Source organism: Copidosoma floridanum, unplaced genomic scaffold (genome assembly GCF_036245765.1).
Source record: "Copidosoma floridanum isolate Cflo_tuat_1 unplaced genomic scaffold, Cflo_Japanese_pri ptg000002l, whole genome shotgun sequence".
NCBI lineage: Eukaryota > Metazoa > Arthropoda > Insecta > Hymenoptera > Encyrtidae > Copidosoma > Copidosoma floridanum.
In genome coordinates, this window is record NW_028321879.1 from 4,522,099 (window position 1) to 4,536,567 (window position 14,469).

Below are 14,469 nucleotides of genomic sequence, written 5' to 3' on the forward strand. Positions count from 1 at the left end.
GGGATTTTATAAATCACTTACATAGTCATAGTGTACTTAAAAAACTCTTTTACTAGGTACTAGTGCCCGGAGGGCTATGAGAAATATATCACTTGAAATTTTGCGTCAGCTTCCATATTAAGGTAGTAGTCGACCAGAAACACTTTTCTTACGATTTTCCTGAAATTTTGTATATGGCTTAAGATAGCAATTATTCATCATGAGCCAAAATTTGAAGAGGCCGGGCGGTATGGTTTCAAAGATATTAAAGTTTTAACGTTGAACTTTTAACACAGAAGGTATAGGGAAGTGCCAGATTGGGGGTCGATTTGTGAACGAAATTGCTTATATCTCTAAAACGCTTCTTACAATGTTCCCCAAAAAATAGTATGATATAATTCATATTATAAAGCAACTGTAGTTAAACTTTGAAAGGGCTCAGCGACATGGTTTTTTAATACGAGCCTGGCAAAATTGATAGCTTTAGTGCAGCTGCATGAGAAGAAAAAGGACAGTTGTATATTGCGGACCTCATAACCTATGCATATACTACAGTGCAGTATGGCACGCACTGTAGAGCGCTCGACTACTACCTTAAATTCACAAAAATGTCACTTATGTCTTTATATCTGATGAATAGCTATTGCTGAAACCTATGTTAATACTAAGGTAACGGAAAAGGTGCCGTTATTCGTGAGAAAAAAAAACTTTTTCTTCAAAGATTTTTTTTTTGAAAAATTTTTTAAGTCCTGATGTAAAATGAGTGAAAAATATTAAAAAATTTCATCTCTACTTTTATATACCAAGCAACTGGAAATTATTAGAAAGGAAACAATAACTAGTCTCCGTGAGACCTTTTTTCAAAAATTCTCAGGTGAGACCTTAGCTGATGTTTAAAGGTAGGGACTACATCCAAGCAATGTTTCTTTACAACATAAATTTTTTTTTAATCATTTTCGTCTTTAAGTGAATTGCGACCTTACTCCCTGAATTGGTTAACCCTAGTATTTTTTATCGCAAATTACTTAGGCACACTTTATTTACATAATTTCAAAATTTCAGAGATTATTATCATTCCAATAAAAATCGACCAAGCCACCTTAAGGAGGCTTGGGCGTTTGGTGTTGTATCTATTGAGGGGCCCCTGTGGGGTACTTGTCATACAAATGATCCTTGGTAATATTTTTTTTATAATCATTTTGATTATACACATGTGTGAACAAAATGGCAATAATACGCGGAAAAGTCATTGGGAAAATCGATATTAAAAAATTTATTAGTTTTCCCGAGGTACCTTGTGTAAAGATGACGGCCCTGCCACGATAAAGCTGACAACACTGTACTCTCTTGCTCTCATCTGCTATTATATGCCTATACTTGGGTTAGACTTAAATTTTCATGCTTGTATCTTGTATGTTTATGAATGTACAGCGCATGCGCACTTATAGTACCTGAACAAAACAATTCTCATGTTCGATGTTTTCCTCGCTATTTTCTCAAAATTTAACGTGTTGATCTTATTCTTTTTTTTAAATAGTAGATTCTTTATACTTTCAAGTACATGTACCAATTTAATGTGTGGGCCCACAGCTTTTTATTGCGGTACGGTAGTCTATTGAATTTCGAGTTCCGTAAGGTTGCGTGTTAAAATGACGAATTTTCACAAGCGATTTTCTCGAAAATAAATGTGTTGACCTACCTATTTTGTTTTCCTAAAAAAATCTAGCAAACTTTATCTATATAATCTCTGATTTTCAGACCTAGCCAGCATTTAATTCAAAATCGCCCAAGCCTCCTTAATGCAGACATTATTTTGTTGTCCTATATACCAACCAGTGTAAATTTCAATAGACTATAGTGTTGTTTTTGTTTACAAATATTTTGTTTGTAAAATTCTAAATTTAATGAATGTCTCGACTAGGTATGTTCTTCAGCAGTTTAAAAATTTGGGCCAGCTTTAACCACAATGTTATAAATCGTTTTAACATCATAAATAACATGGAATTCATTCATTTCAGTGCTACCTACAAACTTTTTTTTATTTTTGTCCAGTGAGATTGTTTCGAAATTTTTGTCTTTGGAATTTTGATCCACGGAATTTTTCGTCGGAATTTTTGTCTTTGGAATTCGTGTCCATGATCTTAGGGATTCCAAGGTACTTTCACTTGGAAAACCAAATGTTATTGAAAGTGAATTTACAAATGTAATTGCAAAAAAACCGTCCAGAAAGAATCTTATTCTCAATTTAAAACAAATTAATTCGTACTTATTATGTGCCAGATCAAATTGAATTTCCGTGCAAAGGTTTGGCTGAAGGTCTTAAGATTATAAGTCACCTATGCACACCCTTGCGAGGATTTCTTGTTTCACCTGGCCTATTCTACTAGTATCTATATTGGTTGATACAGAATTTGGACACCTCAAAAAATAACAGTAGTTAGTAACATTTTAGAAATCAATCTTTCACTACACTAGACCCTAGACTTACGATCAAAACATAAACATCGAAATACAGAATTCTTTAAAAAACTGTACTCATTAGTATGTACAAATTAATTTATAACAATTTTTCAAATCCTTGATGTAAACTACAATAAACGAAGACTAAAGAAGCATTTCAGTACTCTAGGTACTTTTTGATGAGAAGTGATATGTGTTCAAAAATATTGTTATCAAGGATTTTGAACTGATTTAATAACATTAAAAAGCTATGAATTATTGGTGTTTGAACTATCACAAGTGCAATCAAATCCAACCAAATGCATGTCGATTTTTAAATTAAAAAATACATTAGATCCTTTGGACTTTTTCTTGGGATATTGCAAACATTTTAATGAATGTAGTGGACACAACAGATCACTTGAGGGATACTTTAATATTTCGTAACAAGAAACTATGTCCAATAGTACGAGTATTTAAACGTGTGTATTTATAAATTTATAACGCAATGGTAGATAGACTTAACTGAACAATTATTACTTAGTTAACAAATGCATGATTAACCGATTTTGTATTTTAACTCATGATTTAAAGAATTCTAGTAAGTTCTTCCCTTATTCGTTAATTTTACGTTTATTGCTACATAAATTTTCGTTTAATTTAAAATTGTGTAACACTCACGGATGTATTCATTTCATGTCTTATATAAAACGCTAATTTACAGTTTAGCCCCTTAATCATTTTATACTAAACAGCGGGTAAACTTTAAGTCAATAACAATATACTTGCACGGAAAACTTCTAGCCAGTTCGTCACTATAAGCTTACGAATTTTTTGGGTGCGTATTAAAAATAATGAGATAACACCATTTTCTTGTCAAGCGTCTGGAGCTGTTCACATAGACATTTTTTGCTTAATTCAATGTGAACGTTCATATTGAAAAGGGGGTTCCACTGTTCCGCTGAACTCAAATTGAGTGAACAGACTGAACAGACCTATGCTGTGTTCTCTGTCTGTCAACGTAGTTGCAACCATAAAAATATATATAGGCTTTGTTGCTTGATGGAAAAAGAGGTATAGGTCTGTTCAGTCTGTTCACTCAATTTGAGTTTAGCGGAACAGTGGAACACCCTTTTCAATATGAACGTTCACATTGAATTAAGCAAAAAATGTCTATGTGAACAGCTCCTCTGAAAGCTAATACTATAATAGACCAAGGCTGAGGCCCAAGGGTAGTAAAAAATCTAAACCAGCCACATCTCTTCCTCTTACGTAGAAAAACGGTAAAAGTGTAGTTAAAAACACCCTTTGAGAAGTTAGCTACAGTTTCCGCAGTGTTACCAACACAACGTAGCGCAGGAAATTCAAAATTGTAAACGTGGTAAATTTGAATTTCTTTGTGGGAATAAAAATTATTTGCGCCCTCGCGACCTTCGCTCGCTCGGTCGCGCTGAAAAAAAATAAACAAATCCTATTACGTATCGACAGAACAAACCAACCGCATATTTAAAAAATACACTTTTTCAGCAGAAAAATTTAAATTTACCGCATTCATAATTCTTAACTTCCCACATCACACTATGTTGCCAGCACTGTGACACCTGTAGCTAACTTCTTAAAGGGTGTCTTGAACTGCACATCCGCCAATATCTCTATGAGTCGATGAAAATCGAGTAAATGAACATTAAGAGCGTCTAAAATATAAATGTTTTTTTAAATCTAACTTTAAAATACTAATTATTGACAAATGTGACAACGAAAATGTGATGGTCAACGTTGCAACGTTGCGTTTTATCATTGATTTCAATATTAAACTCAACATTGATCAACGTTGATTCAGCGTTGATTTGAACATTAAATCAATGTTGATTTCAACGATGAATTAGGATTGACACTTTAGATAGGGTAACACATGCTTTTATGGGACAGCTGTAAATTTTTGATTAAAAAGTGTAATGAAAATCACACAGGACAACAAGATTTGAGGTGTAGAGAGAATTAAGTGTGAAAACAATTGTGCAAAGTTTCAACTGTTGTTATCATTGATATTACGGAAATATTTGAGACAGAATAATAAAAATAACCTAAATCAAAAATATGTGGCAACGTTGCATCTACAGCCAGCAGAAGCTAATACTCGGAGCTGTAGTGTCACTTGGCGGTATATTTAAAAACTCAAAGAGTGTGTCTGATTCCACGAAGTACCTACTTTTCGAAACATATCTACCTTTCCAGTGATATTTTTGTTTAGGCATCATAAAAACATAAACACATCACATGTATGTACGTGTATGTAGGTACACGAGACACTAAGCTGAGAACAAAAGCAGACAACTTTGAATGAAGATAATACATACATTAAAAATAATATGCGAGGTTGACAGCCATCGACTTAACGTCGATAACGCAGTTAGCTACTAAGAAGAAAATTAAAGTAGGCAACATCCTTAACAAACCTGCCGCAACCTGAACTACCACATAAAAAACAAAAATTTGTCTCCTCTACTACAATTTGCGGCAAGACGGCAATTTAAGTTCTTCCCAAAAATAAACCTTAGAAAAAACCCACTGCACAAAAACAAAACCATCCACAACGTTCCCAGGTATTTTAGCTCTGTTCAGAAATGATGGTTGGTTAAGTATTAAGTTGGTACCTACTCCCACCCTGGCTTAACTAATTGACCGTCTGTTCGCACATGTAAACAATAGTTAATCAGCTGGTCACGTTTGGGCGCACTTTGAGCTTTGAGCGCTTTCAAGTCCTCTCTTTAACCTTAAAAGCGCTTAAAGTGCGCCAAAACGTGATCAGCTGATCAACTATTGTTTACATGTGCGAACGCACGGTCAGTTAGTTAAGCCAGGGTGGGGGTAGGTACTAACCAAAAAAACTTAACCAACGTATCATTTCTGAACAAAGTCTTTATAGGAAACATGTGACCTTTCAACTTGAATGGAGAAAACTATTGAATTTGATAAAGAGAAAAAATGACTATACTTATCTACCACTAATCTTACTAATATATAAACAAAGTCGCTAAAACCGTTGTAATCGCTAACCGCGAAAACTACTGAACCGATTTTGCTGAAATTTTTCACACTGATTCATGACACTTCCTAGACGGTTTTAGTATAGTTTTAATCTCGAAAAATTGAATAACAATAACAATAAATAGGCTCAAAAATTTGCAAAAATTCGCCAGCTTTTCACTTTAGTTCAGTAGGATCCGCTAGGTGGCGTCGACATAAAATCAAGACTACCTGCAACAGAATTAAATAAGTGTGGTTATAAAACGCCAGAGCATCTCCAACAATACGGCAGTCGTCCCCCGGCAGTTCATCGAGCTGCATAGAGAATGAACATGAAAGTCGTGCAACTGGATATCCCGGTTACGGACGATCTTCTCTGAGGGGGAAGGGACTTAGGTCTCCATTCACCCCGAACCACCAAGATTGACGAGCTGTATATTATATCTATAAATTATAACAATAAACGAAAAAAATTTTAACAGTAAAATTTTTTTGTTTCTTCGTTTATTGTTTAAAAATACTTGAACCCCACACTTTTAGTGTTATTATACGGATAATATCACCTTATCTGGCTGATATACCTTACAAAAAAAAAGATTATTGAACAAATTCTGTTAATTAAAATTCGCTAGAAATTTATGGCTGTAAACAGCTACTTTTTATAGGTGTTATTTGTACATGATTATATCTACTTTGTAGTCAATTATAGTTATTATTGTAGCTGATTACAGCTGTAAATACAGCTATGATTTATAGTTAAAAAAATAGCTAATAATTTTTGACTGAGTCCGTACATAAAGACTTCAAGGGTCAGGATCATAATAAGGAATAGCTGGAAGTTTCACCACTGACGCTTTTTAGGGCCATTATGAGTATTTACGTTCCCTACTTAACCATCAATATCATCGGTTCTTTTAAGGACCATCTAAGTGTAAGCTACCTTGCCAACAAATACATTTTTACTACCATTTCCGGAAGCGATTCGTCGACTGAAAGACTATATTAACTAAAGACGGCCACTATTAAACCAAGTCAGCCATTCACTGGCAGTCGTCACGAGCGGAGTTGTTCTTCGCAAGGCTGGGAACCCCAGTGACCGACGACCCTATAATACCCTCTCGACTCGAAGCATTCAACCAGGAATCACCGATCCATTCCGAGGTCTGCGCTGGGCAAACCTATAACAGCTATGAAGGAAAAAAAACTTGAGCCAACGGGACACTCTCTACCGGGCAAGTATCACTAACCTATCTCCCCATCTAAGATCACCAAAACAACTGAATCTGCAAATAAAAAAGGTGCTTTAGACACCAACGTCTTCGACGTTATACCAGGAGACGTTGAGAAAGATCTTTACAACTAGCTCCAAAGCTTCGGACTTTGTAATTTTTCTCCCGATCAGTCTGGGGCTTCAACAGCAGGCCAGATAAGATCACCCTAAGGTATCCAGGCAGTCACAATTGCTGTTAACTGAAGTCAAGAAAGAGTTTACTAAATAAGATCACCGGACTTTTTTAGGGCCATCGGACTTCGAACTACCTTGCCAACAAATATATTAGAACTTAACAAAGTTGACAGAAAACAGCCTTTAGGGATCACAAAAGTCTTACGCATGCCAAAAGTCGCAAGAGGGTGAATTGGAAGAAAAACTTGAAATGGATCTAATAAATACAATTTTAAGCGTTAAGAAACTGACGTAGAAAATTTATCGAGATCGGAACAGCAGCGGCAAAATCGCGATGAATAAAGAATCCGTTTACGTGAGAGATCAGCTTTTCATTGTACCCTCACAGCAATTTCTGAAATCTTGTAAGATCTTAACTCAGATTTTTAAATAAGTAGAAAATGTATTTGCGTTTTTGTGGCAATAAAAATTGTAGAGTTTAAGGTCCTGGACTTTGTTGCTCTGGTAATTAAGTGAATAATCTGTGAAATAAGAGAAAAAAAATTTTTTTGTAATATATATATTTTAGGAGTTTAAAATCTTAACAGTTTTAAAAAATAGCCCTTATTGTAAATTATACGGGAGAAACTACAAATCAACGGCTTCTTATGGCTAACGATTATTTTACGGCATAAAGAGGGTACAGTACTTTTCAGCATAATTATACTTTTTTTAATTTTAACAGCTTATTATTTGACCAAATAAACTATATGGATTCCGAAAAAATATGTTTTTAATAAGAAGATTTTTATTCTGAGATGTGTCAGGAATATATGTAAAATTTCTAACTGTAAACATTTCACATTACATGTCAACACACTACGGTGTTTCAGTTAGTAAGTCTCGGGCGAAGCCGAGACGGGGGGCCGCTAGTCTTATCTAAAAATGAATTATCTATACTCTTAGATGAGTATTATAAAAAGAGGGGTAGTAAGTTAACATATAGGTGATATTTGCACGATGTTACGTCATGGCTCTTCGACGAAACTTTATAGTGCGCGAGTGTTTGAATGCAGCGTGCAGCACGCGGATAGCAAATGCTTTGTGTTTAGCAGTGTTTGCAATGTGATCTAAATATTTTTAAACAATTATCAGTACGAGTAATGGACGATCAGAAGACTTGATGTTGGTCGGCGGTTTCTCCAGGAAAAAGGAAGAGCTCACAGGGCGAAGTTCTATTTAAACCCTTAATCAAATCGATAATCGGGGGTAGGATCGCAGTAATTAGTCAAGGAGAGGAGGTAAATTTGATTAACTTATTCTTAGAAAAAGGTGAAGCTGTAGGCGTAGGTCAGATGTTGAATTTGGCAGGGGTAGAGTTAGAGAGCGGGAATTGCTGGTGAGCACGAGACCAATCGAGCATGCATTAGAATCGATCTATGGGTGCGGTCGATAGGTGAGAAACACTATATAATATTCGTTACCGGCAGTGGGTAGACGTCACTAGACGTGACACGCTTCCCCTAAGTTTTTACTCGCCGGGCGAGTTCAAGCCTGGTAAAATTGGCTCGCGTTTCACAGATGCATGTTTTACACAATTTAAATATAGCTATAGTTACATTCGCACGAAATATTGTCTTTGCGTAATAGTGTTATTATGTATTATTATGTGAGTTAATACCCACATAGCACTATACATTTTTGAAACGTTTTGAAAACATTTCAGCTGAGGTTTCGAAAACGTTTCTGAGACGTTCCAACAACCTTGAATTGTCCGGGACTGAATTCGAGCGCTGATGGCCCATGTACGTCTTAGCCCAGCTAAAAATTTGTCATAAGTTCTTACATAAGTTCTTATGTAATTTCTTATGAAATTCCTTACATAAGTTAATTCTTATGTAAGTTCTCATATAAGTTCTTTAAATAGAACTTATGTCAGAACTTGTACACGATCTTACATTTGCTTATCAACCGAGAACTTACATAAGATCTTATGTAATTTCTTATGTAAGTTCTTATTTAAGTTCTTATAAGAGTTCGTATATCAGTCGTTCAAACGTATTTAATTACTATCTACATACGTACACGCTGAATTTTAAAATTTTTCCTGTATAAAAGCTGTTAAAATAGCTAATATAAACTAGTAAATACAAAAAAAAGCATTTTTTACCTCCACTGAGGGATTTGAACCTAGTCCGGGGAATCTCTAGACAAGTGTCTTACCCACTTGGCCAGAGTGGATTGGATACATGGAAAAGAATTGACGTCCTCATAAGGTACTTCTAAAGCTGTTGATTTTTTTATTTTGTGGATAACATTTACCAACCTTGGTTACCTCATTGGATAATAAACATTTTATGAATATAAATATAACATTGTTTTGAGTCTGATAATGCGTTTCTCAACAATAAATCTAGTAATTAATTTCACAACTACTTTTCATTCACGGATTTTTTTTAAACTTAACTTATACTTTTTATTCTAAGGGAAAAATAATCTATTTTTAAAAGTGTAATAAATTTATTGTAATTGTTACAACAACAAAGTTAAGGATCAGCTTCTTCTCTTCAATACTTTAATGTTGGTATCGAAAACCAGCGACAAAAATAGTTTCTCACTTATTTAAACATTACTCAAAAAATTATATAAATTCTTAAAATATAAGTTACTACATGAAATAAAGTTTTAAAAAAAAGAATTTGATTTAAATAAGAAGTGGAAAAACACGTTCCTGAACTAGTATCAGAGATTGTAAAAAGCAATAACTTGAGGACTTAATAACGTCGATGTTAGTATCAGATGCACCTTATGAGGACGTCAATTCTTTACCATGTATCGAATCCACTCTGGCCAAGTAGGTAGGACACTTGTCTATTCTCCGGACCAGGTTCAAATCCCCTAAGTGGAGGTAAGAGATGCTTTTTTTTGTGTTTACTAATTTATATTAGCTATTCTAACAGCTTTTATGCAGAAAAAATTTTAAAATTTACCATGTATGTATCTAGGTAGTAATTTAATACGTTTAAACGACTGATACACGAAGTCTTATAAGAACTTACATAAGAAATTACATAAGATATTATGTAAGTTCTCGGTTGATAAGCAAATGTAAGATCGTGTACAAGTTCTGACACAAGTTCTGTTAAAAGAGCTTATATGAGAACTTACCTAAGAACTAACATAAAAAATTACATAAGAAGTTACGGAAGAATTTATGTAAGACCTTATGACAAATTTTCAGCTGGGAGAAACGTTTAAAGGCGTTTCTGGTGGGCTTCAGAGACATTTTTGAAGCGCTCAAGAGGTGCTGCGGCGGATTGTTTTTTAGATGGGTTGGCACGGGAACGTTTATAAAATGTTCCTATAACGTTGCATTATCCACGAAAGAAATTATAAAATCGATACGTAAAATAAATTCTCCGACAAACAACACATCGACGAAGAAAATTTTTTTGACTATAATTTATTATGTATTATTTTCCGAATTTGCTTTACCATGTGCAACCATGTATTGTTATGGAATCTAGTTATGTTTTTTATTTGTACGTAAATCATATATCACCCTTATTTTCTTATTAATAATAATAATTATTATTATTTCATGATTGAATGAGTGTACGATTAAGAACTATAGTACACGTGATTTTAAATAGCAAAAAAGAAGTAATTAGAGAAGAAAAAAAAATTCATAGCTAGTGTCGTTAGAACTAAATAAAAAACAAAATAATTTATACATTTTGAAAGTTTAGAGCAGATTGATAAAAACACGTTAATAATAGCCAACGATGTTAATTAAAAATACGTTGTGAAAAACACAACAATTTTAAAGTTATATAATAGCACAAGGGCTAAAAAATATGGAATTAGAATTGTTTTATGCGTTATTATTGAATTCATCTAAATCGACTTCTTCTTCAGCTACCTCCGAATTTAATCCATGAACTTCTTTCATTCTCCTGCAAAAAATACGTGCCTAAGGTCAATCGTTGAAAAAAAGGTGTTTATAGTTTTAATCGTAGATAATTTTTTTTTTTTTTTATTTGGTTCAAATAAAAATTTGTTAAATTAGATCTCCAAACATGTTCATGACAATAATTTATTGCTTACTTTGACTGAGCTCAGCTGACGTCTTCTATTTGCCTGTTTCAACCGTGCGCACATCGTATCCTTGATTTTTTTAACAATATAAGGATGAATCATGAGCAAACTCAACCGCCAGAAGGCAGCAGGACAAGCTGCGTGTCTCGTCTCTACAGTCCACTGACACAAAATGAACGATATTGTCTTTCCTCATAAGTAGCTTATCTCTTGAAAATTTAACGTGCTCAACCACTAATATTGGTACTGTAGTCTTGGTTCTATCGTCATCGTCAGTTCTCATCCTTTTTCCCGTTGTCCCGGCCTACCCCAGTGGAAATTTGAAAACGTAACAAAATGTTAGAAAAAGTGAACATGTGTAATAATATGCCGTAACTCGCAAGAAAATGTAAGGAACTGTAATAGTCTCGTGGATTTCGGACGTTTCTGACACTTTATTATGTTGTGTTACGTTTTTTTTACATTTTCTTACATTTTAATACGATTTACCACATCCTGTTACACTTATACTTTTTCATAATAGTTACTCAAGTTTTTTTCATTTAAGGCAAAATTTGTTCGAAAATGTAAGGAAATGTGTCTAAAAGTTATCAATGATAATAAAATATAAAAAAATGTAATAAACTGCAAAAAACTGTAAGCTAGCTGTTAACATATTCCAGATGACAACACTTCCTTACAGTTTATTAGAACTTACTACAGTTGCTTTTTTACGAGATTCAAGTGTCTTTTTAGAATTATAATAAAATGTAACGAATCGTAAGACAATGTGTTGGGTTGTAGTTGACTATAATCAAACGTAACAAAACGTAACAAACTGTAACTGTGGTCCGAAATCCAACCAAACTGTACATAACATCACAGAAAGTTACGGTTTGCTACGTTTTTTCACACTAACTTTTTCCGTTGGGTCACGAGTCTTCTTTTCTTGTTCTTTTCTCTTTTACTATTTCTTTTGTTCTTTCTCTCTCTTCAAGGGCGTCCCCCTGCTCTCTAGTTCGCTCGTCAGTGACTTCTCTCTCATGGTTCTCTCTTTGCGAGACACGATTCTCGCTGTTGTCTATATTTTCTTTGTTTCTAACCCCAGAACCCTTTCCTCGCCCTATAGCCTACCCTTCTATTCCCGTCCCAATATACCAGTTGCCCTGGGTAGAGGTCAGGATAGACTCTTGCAGACTGGACTCTGGTTCGATTGTCTGCATTGGAGCCGAGTTCCGCATTACACCCACCGCCCCAATCACCCCAATGCCCCCAATGGGCCAGTTAACCTGGATAGACAGGCTTACAGCACCCATTGGCTCTGATGCAAGGATGATGCTTGACCTGACTCTAGTTCATTGTCCACCTGTGACATTCTGTAATCTGTGTGTGTCTTTAAGTTTTCTACATCAGGTTCTGAAGTCGTCTCGTCGCTCGTCGGTAGGGATGTTGGGATGGGTCTAGTAGAGTTGGAGGAATGGTTCAGAGGGAGAGTCTTAGTCTTACCTACCCGGAATATCTGTTCAATTCTAGTCCTAATGTCATTGGAATCTACGGTTGTGTGAAGAGTGGCCGGATTTCGTGAGAGCGCATCGGCATTTGAATTTACCTTTCCGGCTTTAAAGGTGACATCATAATCATACTCCCGTAATTTAATTTTCCAACGCGCAACCCGCAAAATCGGATCCTTGATGGAATGTAACCGAATAAGGGGTTGGTGATCAGCCACTAAGGTGAACTTTCATCCATATAAATAAGGTTGAAAGTGGGTAACGGCAAAGATTATTGTCAGAGATTAGTAGGGAGATTGCTGACTGCCATGCTACGGAGTGTGCCCACTTTTTTCCAGTGGTTCGAGCGCCCCGCCGCGGCCAAGCGGCCGAACCAGGCGCACATTTTTTTTTTATTTGAGAAGCACGGTAGGGGTATGAGAAGAGTGGATTCGCGTGGAAATGTCCATATAGTGGCATATAGGCGCACATTTTGGAGACGCGTGGAAGGGGTATACCGAATGTGCGCCTACGAGGAGAGGAGTGGAAATATCGGCTATATAGCTGTATATATCTGAACGCACAGCCAAAGCAAGCGACGACACGAGTTTTGCTTTTTTGAGAGTCTTTGGACTCTGCAACTGAGTACATGCTATGTTTATATTTAACTGACTTGCTCTCGCTCTGGCTTCAATGTTATCCATAAATCTTATTTAATTAAATCGTGGAACTAAATGCTCATTAATTATATACACATAATTTTGATTTCAATACATTATGTTTTAACTCTCCCGTACTCTTAAAATTCCCAAATCCATTTATGTTTTCAAAAAATTAACCACTAATTTATTAATTTCACACATCCTAACTTCTGTAAACTGTAGGACAAGCTCCAGAGGGTATCCATGAACATATGTGACTTCGAAAGGATTGCATCCCGTCCTTCGGATAGCTAAGATGGATAAGGCTTATGCCCCTACTTAGATTTTTTTGCACTTAAGGGTTCAAATCCACTTTATGGTAGATATTTTTTTTAATTTTTTTTTTATTCAATGTATCATTTTGTCTTCATTTCTTTTATTTATGTTTCGTTAAAATATATATACGTAGTCACCATTTTTTTTGGATACATCAAAACAAATTAAATTAATATTGATACTTTGATACAAGGCAATTCTATAATTTTATAATACTAAAATAACTTTTAAGGATTTTAATATAATTTGTGTATTTTAAAACTCCTAAGAAATTGTGAACATCCTATTTGCGACAAAAAAAAGCCGCCCGTTTACTGCTATTTACTTTATGTTGAAATTTTAATCAGTAAATGAATTTGATGAACACAATATAAAATAGTTTTGTAAATATTTTAAAATTGTTTGCAAATCTTTAATAAGGTGTGCTACTTTTATTTATTTTTAGACAGCCAGAAGAACAATAATGAATGAAACAGTTCGATGAATAAGTAATGAAATTTATTCGGCAAGATTCTGATGCGAGACTAAACATTTTTTATAATACCGCAGTATTTTGTTAAAAACAAAAAAAAAAGTGAATTACCTTTAAGGGTGATGATTGTAATAAACATATTTTTAGGCTGTAGATTATAAAAGAACTTTAATCATTTATATTGAATGCAGGAAAAGCATCGTAATACTTTTAACAATGATACAAGCGGGTGAGTGCAAGAAAGAGTCTTTTTAGAGTAAAAGTCAAGAAAGAGCCTTTTTAAATTTTTGGGCAGAATAAAGTCCTCTTAAACTAAAAGAAAAAGCCTTTTTATACAGAGGTACACTCGCACTGAGGTGTTGGCGTCGATTGGTATGATTGAGCCCAACGAATCATCGCTCAAGATTTTTCTTCGACATTTTTGAGTTCTTATTTGCTCCTCACCCAGCTCTCGGTTGGTCTCGTACCCCTGTACGAATCCACACATGTATTCTATACTTGAGAGCAAAACGAGGAGTTTAACAAAAAGATATCAATGCCTTTTTAACTAATTTGTTTACTTCTATTTTAAGGTAGTAATGTATACATTTTTATAGATCAATTATATACATACACACATAAATG

General features: G+C 34.6%; 1 protein-coding gene and 1 long non-coding RNA gene across 2 annotated transcripts in view; both read right to left on the reverse strand.

The window, feature by feature from the left end:
- The window catches only part of LOC106646933 (Succinate dehydrogenase, subunit B (iron-sulfur)), a 234,544-nt gene extending 231,240 nt beyond the window's left edge, over positions 1–3,304 (reverse strand). The window contains exon 1 of the mRNA XM_089595209.1: positions 3,100–3,304. Within this exon, the coding sequence (XP_089451335.1) occupies positions 3,100–3,159 (60 nt within the window). The 5' untranslated portion in view covers positions 3,160–3,304. The remainder of the gene's footprint in view (positions 1–3,099) is intronic.
- A 7,409-nt stretch (positions 3,305–10,713) lies between these two features.
- Positions 10,714–11,884, reverse strand: LOC149375965 (uncharacterized). The gene is made up of 3 exons (XR_016293233.1): positions 11,826–11,884; positions 10,937–11,231; positions 10,714–10,785 (listed from the first exon to the last, which is right to left on the reverse strand). It is a non-coding gene; the product is annotated as an uncharacterized LOC149375965 (long non-coding RNA).
- Positions 11,885–14,469: the final 2,585 nt, after the last annotated feature.